The 13,629-nt window shown below is 42.6% G+C and overlaps 1 protein-coding gene across 7 annotated transcripts in view; it reads right to left on the bottom strand.

Annotated features, from left to right (window-relative positions):
• Positions 1-13,629, bottom strand: part of LOC133630688 (anoctamin-1-like) — a 242,799-nt gene that overhangs the window by 94,288 nt on the left and 134,882 nt on the right. For all 7 annotated transcript variants that reach the window (XM_062022331.1, XM_062022333.1, XM_062022332.1 and 4 more), the window contains one exon: positions 5,761-5,816. In XM_062022331.1, coding sequence (XP_061878315.1) covers positions 5,761-5,816 — 56 coding nt within the window. The remainder of the gene's footprint in view (positions 1-5,760; positions 5,817-13,629) is intronic.

The following is a 13,629-nucleotide window of genomic DNA, read 5'->3' as shown; positions in this document are numbered from 1 at the left end:
AAAGCCATTTCTACCGCCTTCAATAATGGCAGATCGTCTGGTGACTTAAACGGTTTCTCCCGTAACTTTGGGAGTGTTGCGTGTTTAGCAAGCTGATTGTGACTCATTTCTTCTTCCAAACAGTATGTGGGCTCTGTACCGAGGATGTCGTTGTGGCTTGTACAGCCCTTTGAGACACTTGTGATTTAGGGCTATATAAATAAACATTGATTGATTGAATGATTGAAACAGCCGATTTTGCATAGGCTCGCCTGGCAGCGGAGTTTGGTGACATAGTTATGTACCGACTCACTGCCGTGTTGTCGCCGCTGACGAAAGTTGATTCGCTTTGTGGGGCAGCAAAATGTCCTGCAAGCTAAGCGACACAATCCGCGTATGTCTGCGCAGGTCCAAGAGTGTTAGAAATCCATTGTTCTTCGTTCCCCAGGCTGTGGATTAGCATGGCGCATAACATAGCATTGCTAGCGTCAGTTAGCCCGATGGCCGCAATAAAAGTCTCAAAAGACGAATGCCAGCTGGAATACAGGATTGGCGGCTCGCAAGGCAGAACGAGAGAAGGAGGGAAAGAAGAAAAATGAAGCTTCATCCTCGTCGCCAATGTTATATCCAAGGATACACAGACTCGACTGTGTATCCTGTAACTGTTTGTTTTTTTTACGACACTTCCAACAAGCGTTGGGTTTTGTACATACTTGGCATTGCCATTGCAGCATGTTATTGCACATATTAAAACAAGTTATATTAACAGCGTTGCTGATTGATTGAAATGAAATGACACAATTTCACAGTCACATGTTTGTATTTAATAGGACTATGGCCCAAAAAACGTATTTCAGTCTATTTGTTCATTCAAAATGCTGCGTGCCCTCTTGAGACAGCGGGTGCTATAGATGTACTGTAGGGAGAGGAGAGCGTGGCCAATGATTTCTTTGGGCGGTGTTGATGATCCTCTGTAGTGCCGTTTTGTGTGCCCTGGTGCAGTTGGCGAACCACACAGAGATTCAATACACTCTCAATGGAGCAACAGTAGAAGATGGTCAACAGCTCCCTCTTCAAGTTGATCTTCTGGAAGTAGAGCCACTGTTGTGCCCTCTTCATGACCACGGAGGTGTTGGAGCTCCATTTGAGGTCTGCATCCATGTGCATGCCCAGAAACTTAAAGTTTGACACCCTCTCCACACACTCCCCATTTATGTGGATGGGCTGCACGTCAGTCCACAGTCTGTTTTAGAGATGTTGAGGGCAGATTATTATCACCACACCACCTCACCAGTCTCTGAACCCGCTCTCTGTACGCTGTCTCATCACCTCCAGAGATCAGTCCCAATAAAGTAGTGTCTGCAAATTTGTCAATGGCATTACCTGGGTGAGAAGTGATGCAGTTGTGTGTGTACAGAGTGTAGAGCAAAGGACTCAGTACATAACCTTATGGCGAGCTGATGTTAAGGCTGAGGGCTGTGGAGAGATGAGGCCCAACTCTGACTCTCTGCACACAATCAGAGAGGAAGTCTCTCATCTAGCAGCGGGTGGTGGCTTGGTGGCTAATCTTCAGTAGCTTTGTTGTTAGCCTGTCTGGGAGTATGCTGTTAAAGGCAGAGCTAAAGTTGACAAAGAGCAGCCTGGAATAGTGTCCCTGCAGTTCCGGGTGGGAGATGGCGGCTGAAGCGCTGTGCAGAAGGCGTACTCTGCCGATCTATTAGTTCTGTATGCAAATTGAAGTGGGTCAAGTGTGGGTGGGAGGCAGGGAATTATGTGATGTTTAACTAATTTTTCAAAACACTTCATGACCACGGGTGTCAGAGAAACTGTAGTCTGTAGTCGTTGAAACTGCTGATGGAGGTCTTTTTGAGCAGCAGGATGATCAGAATCAGTTGGAAAGGCATGATGAGATAAGGGACTAGGACAGTGACTTATTGAAAATTCTGGTAAAGAATGCTTGTCTGCATACTCTTTGAGGACCCTGCCAGTTACGCCGTCTGGTCCAGTGGCCTTCGTGGGGTTCACTGGCCTCAGTGTGCACCTCACCTCATGTTCCAACATTGTGAGGTTGGTGCTAATAAGATTTCTTGGTCGAACTGCCACTTGCTGGGGTCCTTATACCTCGAAACATGCAAAGAAGTGGTTCAGCTCCTCTGCTAGCGCAGACATAAGCTGTGGTAGTGGAGCTGGACTTGAAGTGGGCGAGGTGCTGGAGTCCCTGCCACACCTTGTATGCGTTGTTGTTTGGGAAGTGGTCCTCAACCTTCCTCTTGTACGCTGTATGCGGCATGTCTGATGCCTGTCCTTAGGTCGGCTTTGGTTGCGCTGTACTGCACTCCATCCTTGGACCTAGTGCTGGGCTATATGACGATAAATATTGTGGGCACGATAGAAAAATGTCTATCGTACCATTTCTATTTTTATCATTTCAAGCGATAGGCTGTATTTTATCCATAGGGCTTGTGCCATCAGATGATTCATAGTAACAACAATAATTGCACATTCAGTAAGTGTATTTGGTGTCACACGGAAGAGAAAACAATATTTTCTTACAAAGAAAAGGATGCGTTAGGGACGGCGTGGCGAAGTTGGTAGAGTGGCTGTGCCAGCAATCGGAGTGTTGCTGGTTACTGGGGTTCAATTCCCACCTTCTACCTTCCTAGTCACGTCCGTTGTGTCCTTGGGCAAGACACTTCACCCTTTGCCTCTGATGGCTGCTGGTTAGCGCCTTGCATGGCAGCTCCCGCCATCAGTGTGTGAATGTGTGTGTGAATGGGTAAATGTGGAAATACTGTCAAAGCGCTTTGAGTACCTTGAAGGTAGAAAAGCGCTATACAAGTATAACCCATTTATCATTCATTTATGCGTTGACATGTAGGCTCACATTTCTCTTTCGATTTTGCGACATGACGCCACTTTACGTGCCCGCTTTGTGTCCAGCGTCTCCCGCCGTTGCGGGTTACCTGGGTTACACACATGAGGGTATCATTGTAAATAAACATGGAGACAGGACGGGTAGGCGATGCGCTGGCGGAAAATAAATTGAACCCTCACAATCAGCAGAGACGTAGTCCCAGGACGAACTCCTACCCAAACGAGGGGGTAGCTCGTCAGTCTGGCTTTATTTATCGCCGCCTGCAAACTACTTATTTCCCAGAGGATCACGCCGGAGCCGCGTGGGTAGCTGCCCAAGGTATGTGTGGCAGCTAACGTTAATATTGCTGTGTTTATCCATGTTTCTTATGTCGTTTTTCTAACATACCTCTGAATAGAGTGTAAGGGTGTACCTTTGCATGCAGTATCCCATTTATTATTAAACTGTCCTGTCAGGCTTTGTGTAGTGTTAGTGTTCATGTGGCTGTGTGTGGCAGTGAACCCTGAAAAATGTGTTTTGTTGCTATTGTTGTTTGCTATACCAAATGTATTTGTGTAATTCACCTGCAAATAAAGTGAGAAAAAAAGTAAGTGGTCATGTATGTTGTTAAATTGTTCATAGAACTGAAAGCGTACCATAGCTATATAGTGGTATATCGTTATCGTGATATAAAATGATCCATATCGTGATATAATTTTTTTTCCATATCGCCCAGCACTACTTGGACCTAAAAGTTACATTGCACTACCGGAGACGTTTGTAAACAGTGACACTATCGACGCAGAAGGTGATGTAGGCTCTATAGCGTTTTTGGATATTGCTGTAGACTTTGTCCAATGTGTTTGCTCCTCTTGTGGCACACTTGAAATGCTGACTGAATGTGTATAATATATCCATCCATCCATCCATCCGTCCATCCATTTTCTACAGCTGGTCCCGTTCGAGGTTGCGGGGGTGCTGGAGCCTATCCCAGCTGCATTTGGGCAGCTGGGCACCCTGGACAATTCGCCACATAATTTAATAGCATATCAATTGAAAGTTGCTTCCGAATTCAATTTGCCCTCTGACCGCATTCGCTTTACAACTAATTACAAATTAGCAGAGTTTGGCTGTGACCAAAAAAAATCCTCCCTTAAAGATTAAGATTAAAGGCCTACTGAAATGATTTTTTTTTATTTAAACGGGAATAGCAGATCCATTCTATGTGTCATACTTGATCATTTCGCAATATTGCCATATTTTTGCTGAAAGGATTTAGTAGAGAAAATCGACGATAAAGTTCGCAACTTTTGCTCGCTGATAAAAAAAAGCCTTGCCTGTACCGGAAGTAGCGTGACGTCACAGGAGCTAGTATTCCTCACAATTCCCCATTGTTTACAATGGAGCGAGAGAGATTCGGACCGAGAAAGTGACGATTACCCCATTAATTTGAGCGAGGATGAAAGATTCGTAGATGAGGAACGTTACAGTGAAGGACTTGAGAGGCAGTGATGGACGTATCTTTTTTCGCTCTGACCGTAACTTAGGTACAAGCTGGCTCATTGGATTCCACACTCTCCTTTTTCTATTGTAGATCACAGATTTGTATTTTAAACCACCTCAGATACTATATCCTCTTGAAAATGAGAGTCGAGCACGCGAAATGGACATTTAAAGTGACATTTATCTCCAAGACAATACATCGGTGACACACTTAGCTACTGAGCTAACGTGCTAGCATCGTTCTCAAATGAAGATAGAAACAAAATAAATAAACCCCTGACTGGAAGGATAGACAGAAGAGCAAAAATACTATTAAACCATGTACATGTAACTACACGGTTAAAAATTCTCAGCCTGGTAAGGCTTAACAATGCTGTTGCTAACGACACTAAGGCTAATTTAGCAACTTAGCAAGCGGAACTCACAGAACTATGTACTCTCTCCTTTTTCTATTGTGTATCACGGATTTGTATTTTAAACCACCTCGGATACAATATCCTCTTGAAAATGAGAGTCGAGCACGCGAAATGGACATTTAAAGTGACTTTTATCTCCAAGACAATACATCGGTGACACACTTAGCTACTGAGCTAACGTGCTAGCATCGTTCTCAAATGAAGATAGAAACAAAATAAATAAACCCCTGACTGGAAGGATAGACAGAAGAGCAAAAATACTATTAAACCATGTACATGTAACTACACGGTTAAAAATTCTCAGCCTGGTAAGGCTTAACAATGCTGTTGCTAACGACGCTAAGGCTAATTTAGCAACTTAGCAGCCAGACCTCACAGAACTATGATAAAACATTAGCGCTCCACCTACGCCAGCCAGCCCTCATCTTCCCATCAACAGCCGTGCTTACCTGCGTTCCAGCGATCAACGGCGCGACGAAGGACTTCATCCGTGGGTTTGGACGCAAGCATCAGCTAGGCGTCTTCTATCAGGGTAAGTAGTCCTTGTTGTGTTGCTGTAAGTATTGTACTTAGCCGCTAAGACACCGATCGATCCCACCTACAACGTTCTTCTTTGCAGCCTCCATTGTTCATTAAACAAATTGCAAAAGATTCACCAACACAGATGTCCAGAATACTGTGGAATTTTGTCGAAGAAAACAGAGCTTTGTGTATTGTGTCCAATAGGGCCCAAACACTTCCGTGCATTTTGTGACGTCACGCGCATAAATCATATCCAAAGGAGATTTTCAACCGGAAGTGTGGCGGGAATTTTAAAATTGCACTTTATAAGTTAACCCGGCCGTATTGGCATGTGTTTCAATGTTAAGATTTCATCATTGATATATAAACTATCAGACTGCGTGGTCGGGAGTAGTGGGTTTCAGTAGGCCTTTAACCTCTGCTGTCTATAACAATAATAATAATAATGACCAAATGTCAGAATGTGTCATGTTTACTCATACTCACATCATGAAGCGGGTAAGCAGCTGTGTACACACCACTACAGAGGAGACTCGTCACACCTAACAGGGGAAAAAAAGAAAAGTAAAAAGGTTATTTTTGTGTGAAAGCCGAAGAGCATATTAGTAATTGTTTTTTAAATTATTATTTCTTGGCTCCATTTTCAACACTTAAGTATTTCCACAATTTTTTTTATACAAGTATCAGCTCATTTGGAACATACATATATTACTAAATTCCAAAAAAGATCCACATCTACAGTAACTGCATATTTTCCCTTGAAAATTATGTTGCAGTTTTCTCTAAAAATTTCAACATCATTTACTGTCCTCAACTGATTCAAACCATAACAGAGTGCATCATTGTAAAATAGAACTGGAAATATGCAACAAAATAAACAACCACACTTGCATTTCATCAATTCAACATGACGAAAAGCAATGCACTGCAAAAACTGAAATCTAAGTAAGATTAAATATCTCAAATAAGGGTGATATTTGCTTACTTTCTGTCTGATAAGATAATTCTTCTTACTAGGCAGATTTTATGTTAGAGTGTTTTACTTGTTTTAAGGGTTTTGGTCCTAAATGATCTCAGGAAGATATTACAGCTTGTTGCTGAGATTTGATGACCTACAGTATATTGAGTAAAACATGCTTGAAACTACAATATCAACTGTTGCAAAGCTGTGTCATCAACACTCACAAGCAGTGGCGTGCAGTCACTAGAGGCAGGGGAGGCGGGGCCTCACCTGCCATCATGGAAAGAAAAAAAATGTAAAAAGAAAAAAATAATAATTAAATTGTTATATGTATCCAGTGATTATACTAAAGTTATTTTCCATTTAGCTTCACCAGTTTTAGATTATTTTTATTTTTATTTTCACATTTGCCGTTCAAATACTGAGAAGAGACGGTGCGGTGATCAGCAGCCAGTTGAGGCACGTCACTGATTTGTGCCTCAACATGGATTGTGCACAATGACTCGGCTAACTGCTGAGCTGCTGTGCAGTGAGACTGTATTGCTATATGAATTATATCAGCTAACTAAACTATGGCATAGTTTAGTTAGCTGAGGTATATAATGTACAGTGTATTTTGTCAAAAACTGTATGTGTGTAACGTATTTCTTGTGCTGAGCATTCATAAATCTGCTGCAAAAGACGTACTGGTTGAGGCTCGCAGTAATCCGGCCTCCTGGTGGTAGAGGGCGGTAGTGATCCCAGAGATCATTCCTCGGCCGCAGAAGAAAAAAAAAAAAAAAAAGGTTTGCTAGTCAATTAGTGCAGCGATTGTTTATTTCCTCTCGCCTGGACTTTTATTAAAAACATGGAGGATTACATATGTAAAATAAAACAGTTTTCTAAACTGGACTTTCAATCGAAGCAGGAGGTAATAATTAAAGGTAGACCAACGCCGGAGCTAAAAGGTTTGCTTTTGACATCGGGACAGAAGACCCGTTCTTTTCAAACGGCGTGGTACACACGCAAAGGCTGGCTGTGTGGATGTCCAGCAAGAAAGGTAAGACCATAATAATGTTTTTTTTATTAAATGTGCTTTTTTGTGTGCTACAGTTGTGTAAAGAATGCTGGTATGAGCTTTTAAACATAACCCGTTAACTGCTGCCAATCACATGGTGAATACTATTTAGGGTTCATATGTTTGTAAATCTGACTGTGATGATGCAGTGCCTCACCAGACATTAACCTCACCGCATGCCACTGCTCACGAGTATAAAACTACTTTTTTAAAGTAATCATTTCTTATTTCAAGCATGAAAAAAAAAAAATCATGACTTTGACACAATTGTGTCTCATAATTAAAACAGATGACAGCCAAATGGACTTTGCTGTTTTATTTTCAATGAAACAATAGAAAATACATACTCATATAGTAGTACAGTTGGCACAGTATAGTAAACTGACAGTTAATATTTAAGCATGTGACATTTCTAACAATTATGAACAGAAATAGTTCATGCACATTCAGGTAAATTCTTCAAAATTACAATTAAAAAAATTTTGGCCGGGGGCCGGGCTGTATATATGCATACTAATTGACTGAAAGAGCACGCACTTGGCGCGATGATGTCATGTTGTCGATGGAAAAATGCATTTTTAGACCATATGATTTGCCTGAGCGGCTAGGAGACCCCGAGAGTAACAAGCGGTTGCCTTGTTGCCTTTCCATTAAGAACAATAAATTAGTTTTTAGTATAAGTTTGCTGGTTTCAAGAAATGTGATGCCGACCGCATATCATTCATTATGTCACTATAATGGCACTAGCATTTACTTAATTTAAGAATATTTTTCAACATATTGAGCAAAAAGGTCTCTTTTTTTTTTCTATCAAGAAAAGTGCACTTGTTATTAGTGAGAATATACTTATTTTAAGGTATTTTGGGGTTCATTGAGGTTAGCTAATTTTACTTGTTTTGGAAAGTCTTGACAAGCCAAATTTTCTTGTTCTATTGGCAGATAATTTTGCTTAGTTCAAATAAAATACCCCTCATTTTTGTATTTTTTTTTCTTGTTTTAGAACACTGACTTTTTGCAGTGTAGGAAGAAGCAAAGTTAACTTGATCCAACCTCTGTCCCATATTTTAGATAAATTAAAGGCCTACTGAAATGAAATTTTTTCTTATTTAAACGGGGATAGCAGGTCCATTCTATGTGTCATACTTGATCATTTCGCGATATTGCCATATTTTTGCTGAAAGGATTTAGTAGAGAACATCGACGATAAAGTTCGCAACTTTTGGTCGCTGATAAAAAAGCCTTGCCTGTACCGGAAGTAGCGTGACGTCACAGGTTGAAGAGCTCCTCACATCTGCACATTGCTTACACCAGCAGCGAGAGCGATTCGGACAGAGAAAGTGACGATTACCCCATTAATTTGAGCGAGGATGAAAGATTTGTGGATGAGGAAAGTGAGAGTGAAGGATTAGAGCGCAGTGCAGGACGCCAGGGTGTATCTTTTTTCGCTCTGACCGTAACTTACGTACAAGGGCTCATTGGATTCCACACTTTCTCCTTTTTCTATTGTGGATCACGGATTTGTATTTTAGACCACCTCGGATACTATATCCTCTTGAAAATGAGAGTCGAGAACGCGAAATGGACATTCACAGTGACTTTTATCTCCACGACAATACATCGGTGTAGCACTTTAGCTTCAGAGCTATCGTGATAGCATCATGCTTAACTGCTGATAGAAACAGAAGAAACATGCCCCTGACTGGAAGGATATATAGAAGATCAATACTACTATTACTTCTACTATCAGGAGACACCGAACCAAACCCTGGACCTGTAACCACACGGTTAATGCTGTCCAGCCTGGCGAAGCCTAGCAATGCTGTTGCTAACGACGACATTGAAGCTAACTTAGCTACGGGACCTCGACAGAGCTATGCTAAAAACATTAGCTCTCCACCTACGCCAGCCCTCATCTGCTCACCCGTGCTCACATGCGTTCCAGCGATCGACGGCACGATGAAGGACTTCACCCGATCATCGGTGCGGTCAGCAGCTAGTGTCGGATAGCGCGTCTGCTATCCAACTCAAAGTCTTCCTGGTTGTGTTGCTGTAGCCAGCCGCTAATACACCGATCCCACCTACAGCTTTCTTCTTTGCTGTCTCCATTGTTCATTAAACAAATTGCAAAAGATTCACCAACACAGATGTCCAGAATACTGTGGAATTTTTTGATGAAAACAGACGCTGTTTGTATTGGGACACAATGGTGTCCCAATACTTCCGTTCAATCCGTGACGTCACGCGCAAACGTCATCATACTGAGACGTTTTCAGCCGGGTATTTCCCAGGAAATTTAAAATTGCACTTTATAAGTTAACCCGACCGTATTGGCATGTGTTGCAATGTTAAGATTTAATCATTGATGTATAAACTATCAGACTGCGTTGTCGGTAGTAGTGGGTTTCATTAGGCCTTTAAGTGTCTGATATTATACTATTTGTTTTTGAACACAATATGCTTATAATACTGACCCAAGTTTATACATTGTTTAAACTACTTATTTAATCCATTTCGTAGTTTATTTCCACATACAGATACACTCGATGATGCTGTGTGTGTATACAAATGCTTGAGTTTCAGTTTATTCCTATGATTATAGTTTTCACCTCTTGTTGAAAATAACTGTATACTTTCTTTCTTTTGCTTTGTACATATTTTTTTTACAGTTTGAAAATGTACAATATCTTCAAGTGTCCACATTTTAGACATAAAGTGGGCCCTTTCTTACCTATTTGTACCTGTGTTTGTGTATTTGGAACTGCATCAGTCTCGAAATATTGAATTCAGACTGGAGGCATTGCAAAAATACTCATCATACAATCTTGCCGTCATTCATACATACTCCAAGCATACCGTTTGAAATTTGCTGCGTTAATGAAGTTTTTCCCAAATGTGGCGTTGGCGGATATATCCATATATGGTATAAATTTACTCCTCTCTGAGCTGCCACCTTACCATGGTAGAGGAGTTTGCGTGTCCCAATGATCCTAGGAGCTATGTTGTCCAGGGGCTTTATGCCCCCTGGTACGGTCTCCCAAGACAAACTGGTCCTAGGTGAGGGATCAGACAAAGAGCAGCTCGAAGACCTCCGTGAAGAATAAAAACAAAGGACCCAGATTTCCCTCGCTCGGACGCGGGTCACCGGGGCCCCCCTCTGGAGCCAGACCCGGGGTGGGGCACGATGGTGAGCGCCTGGTCGCCGGGCCTGCCCCCATGGGGCCCGGCCGGGCACAGCCCGAAGAGGCAACGTGGGTCCCCCCTCCAATGGGATCACCACCCATAGTGTAGTAGAATTTCTGACCTTTGACCTATATTTCATGTCTGTCAAGAATGTATGTTCATTTAATTTCTCTTCTATTCTGTGTCCCCGGGTGTGGGACAAAAGTGAATATTAAGTCGTGCCAACCTGTCTACAGAATGTTTAGATTGTCCAAATATGACTAAGAGATACAAGGTTGTTTTGGAACAGACAAGCCAAAACAAACAAATCCGTGACGCACGAAGACCCAGATAAAGATGGAGAGGAGACCAGGACTGAGAGAAATTTTGGCTTGTGTGTGTCTTGTGTGCTCCGGAGTACATTTTGTCTGTCTGCACGGACAACTTAATTCAACCTGCACTTTTGATAATGGGTAAATAAATTTGTTGTACTAAACTACTTTTGTTGCCTGTTTAAGCTCTGGACAATCCACTACACAAATAATATATGTGATTATTTGTCTGTGTGTTTGTTGAAAACTTGTGATTTCTTGTTTTAACAAAAAGGGAATTGTTAATAGAATGTTGGTGGTTTGGAGTGTTTTGAAGCATAGACGATGTGAGACGAATACATTTTTTAACCTCTCCCTCCTCTGTCGTTGTCGGCAAAGGAGGCTTCTTTCTGCAAGTGCATCAGGTTAGCCGGAGTTGGACACAGCGAAATTTAAGGCAAGGTTTGCTAACTGGTGTGACATTTGGTCCACACAAATTTATGACGTCTATGAAGGTGCGACATATCTGTCTATGTGGAAACTGCGTGGCCGGGTAAAAAGCCTGATATTAGGTGATCGTTCAGTGATTCCGGTAAAGGAGATCAACTGAGCCAAGTTGTCACGAATTTGGAAATTTGCTGCAGATAGACAGGTAGAGATCGGGCTGCATATGGTAGAGCTTTGGTGAAACTTGGTGAAACTGTATGGACTGACCAGACACGATGTACTGTAGGATTGTTGGGTGATTGCCAGTGGTCCTATCGCGCCTTAGAGGCCGGTTATCCGTGTTGGTCAGGGAGTAAAAGCAGGTGTTGCTCCGCTGAATGGGTTAATCGCCGTTGTATGAGTAAGAAGGGACCTGCAGGTTGTGTTATGAGACGGCCGATTCCACAAGCACGCGTGCAAAGTTGTTTATATTGGTATATTGGTCCGGACCAGGGGGTGTGGGTTGTGATTAAAAGTGTGTGGGTTTTTTAAAATGTATATATATATATATATATATATATATGCGTATTTTAATAACATTTGTGTAGCACCTGCAGGTTTTATCTGTGTTATTCCCCTCTTGGCTCTGTGTTATTTCCCTCTTCTGAAAGGCAAGCATACCCCTCTACCCCCTCCTCCTCACCTCCCTCCCTTCACGCTTTTGTGAGAGTTCCCTCACGCTTTTTTCGCACCCCCGCAAAGAGTGTTCCAGGCCTGCTCTTCCAGCACTACCCGAACGGGAAATGGATTAGGTGGTTGCCTTGTTGCTCACTGGCCCTTTATGGATTCCAACAATCTGCCCTGTACCAGTTATCCTGCCTGATTAGAGACCCTGGACCTGCCGCCCCTGCTCAACCAGGCGCCATCAATGTGGGATGAATCTTTCGAATTTGAAGTCGCTGTGCCGTCTTGAAGCCCCCAGTCCGCTCTAACACAGATTTCATCTCCTTCCAGAATATATACTGTTGGATAAGCTCAGAGCAATCGAATTTAACACAACCCCATGGAGCTGGATGCAATCTTACTTGGAGGGGAGGGAGCAGGTGGTAGGGTGAACGGCACCGTGTCCCCCCCACCCCTCTCGGTGAGCTGTGGAGTCCCCCAAGGCAGTATATTGGGACCTTTACTGTTCCTAATATACATAAATGACATGTCATCGGCATGCGACTGTGAATTGTTTTTGTTTGCGGATGACTCTGCCCTGCTGGTATCCGACAAGGACAAGTCACAGGTGGAGAAAATCCTCAGTGCTGAGCTCTGTAGAACTTGCACCTGGCTCGCTGACAACAAGCTATCCATACACTTGGGTAAAACGGAATCCATCCTGTTTGGGTCCCACATCAACCTTAAGAAAGTCAATGACTTCACTATAAACGTGGGTGACATTGTTATCACCAGGAAAGATGAGGTCACCTACCTAGGTTCCATTCTAGAGGCTAACCTTTCCTGTGATAAAATGGCAACCAAGGTAATCAGAAAGGTTAACCTACGAACGAGATTTATCTACAGAATCTCCTCTCTGGTCAACAAAAGCACCATGAGGATTCTGGCGGGAACTCTCGTTCAACCCTTTTTCGATTACGCATGCACCTCCTGGTACCCTAGCACCTCCAAAACCCTCAAATCTAAACTCCAAACATCTCAGAACAAGCTAGTCAGGTTACTTCTAGACCTCCACCCCAGATCCCACCTCACTCCTACCCACTTCTCTAAAGTGGGCTGGCTCAAGGTGGAGGACAGAGTTAAACAACTTGCACTGAGCCTAGTCTATAAAATCCACTACAACTCCTTGATATCGAAGTACATGTCAAACTACTTCCTTAACGTAAATGACCGCCATAACCACAACACCAGGGGGAGCTCCACTAACCACGTTAAACCCAGATTCCGAACTAACAAAGGTCTTAACTCATTCTCTTTCTATGCCACATCAATGTGGAATGCACTCCCACAGGTATAAAAGAAAGGGCATCTCTATCCTCCTTCAAAACCGCAATAAAAGTTCACCTCCAGGCAGCTACAACCCTAAACTAACACCCTCCCCGGATTGCTAATAATCAATTGCTACTAATCAAATATAAACAATCAAATGCAGATACTTTTTCTTATGCCTTCTGATCTCTCTCTCTCTCTCTCTCTCTCTCTCTCTCTCTCTCTCTCTCTCTCTCTCTCTCTCTCTCTCTCTCTCTCTCTCTCTCTCTCTCTCTCTCTCTCTCTATGTCCACTACTTGCTGTCCATATCCTACCCCCCCCCCTCCACACCCCTGATTGTAAATAATGTAAATAATTAAATGTGATTATCTTGTGTGATGACTGTATTATGATGATAGTATATATGATAGTATATATCTGTATCATGAATCAATTTAAGTGAAACCCGA

Source organism: Entelurus aequoreus, linkage group LG16, assembly GCF_033978785.1.
Source record: "Entelurus aequoreus isolate RoL-2023_Sb linkage group LG16, RoL_Eaeq_v1.1, whole genome shotgun sequence".
Taxonomy (NCBI): Eukaryota; Metazoa; Chordata; class Actinopteri; order Syngnathiformes; family Syngnathidae; genus Entelurus; species Entelurus aequoreus.
This window is presented reverse-complemented; position numbering and strand designations above follow the sequence as displayed.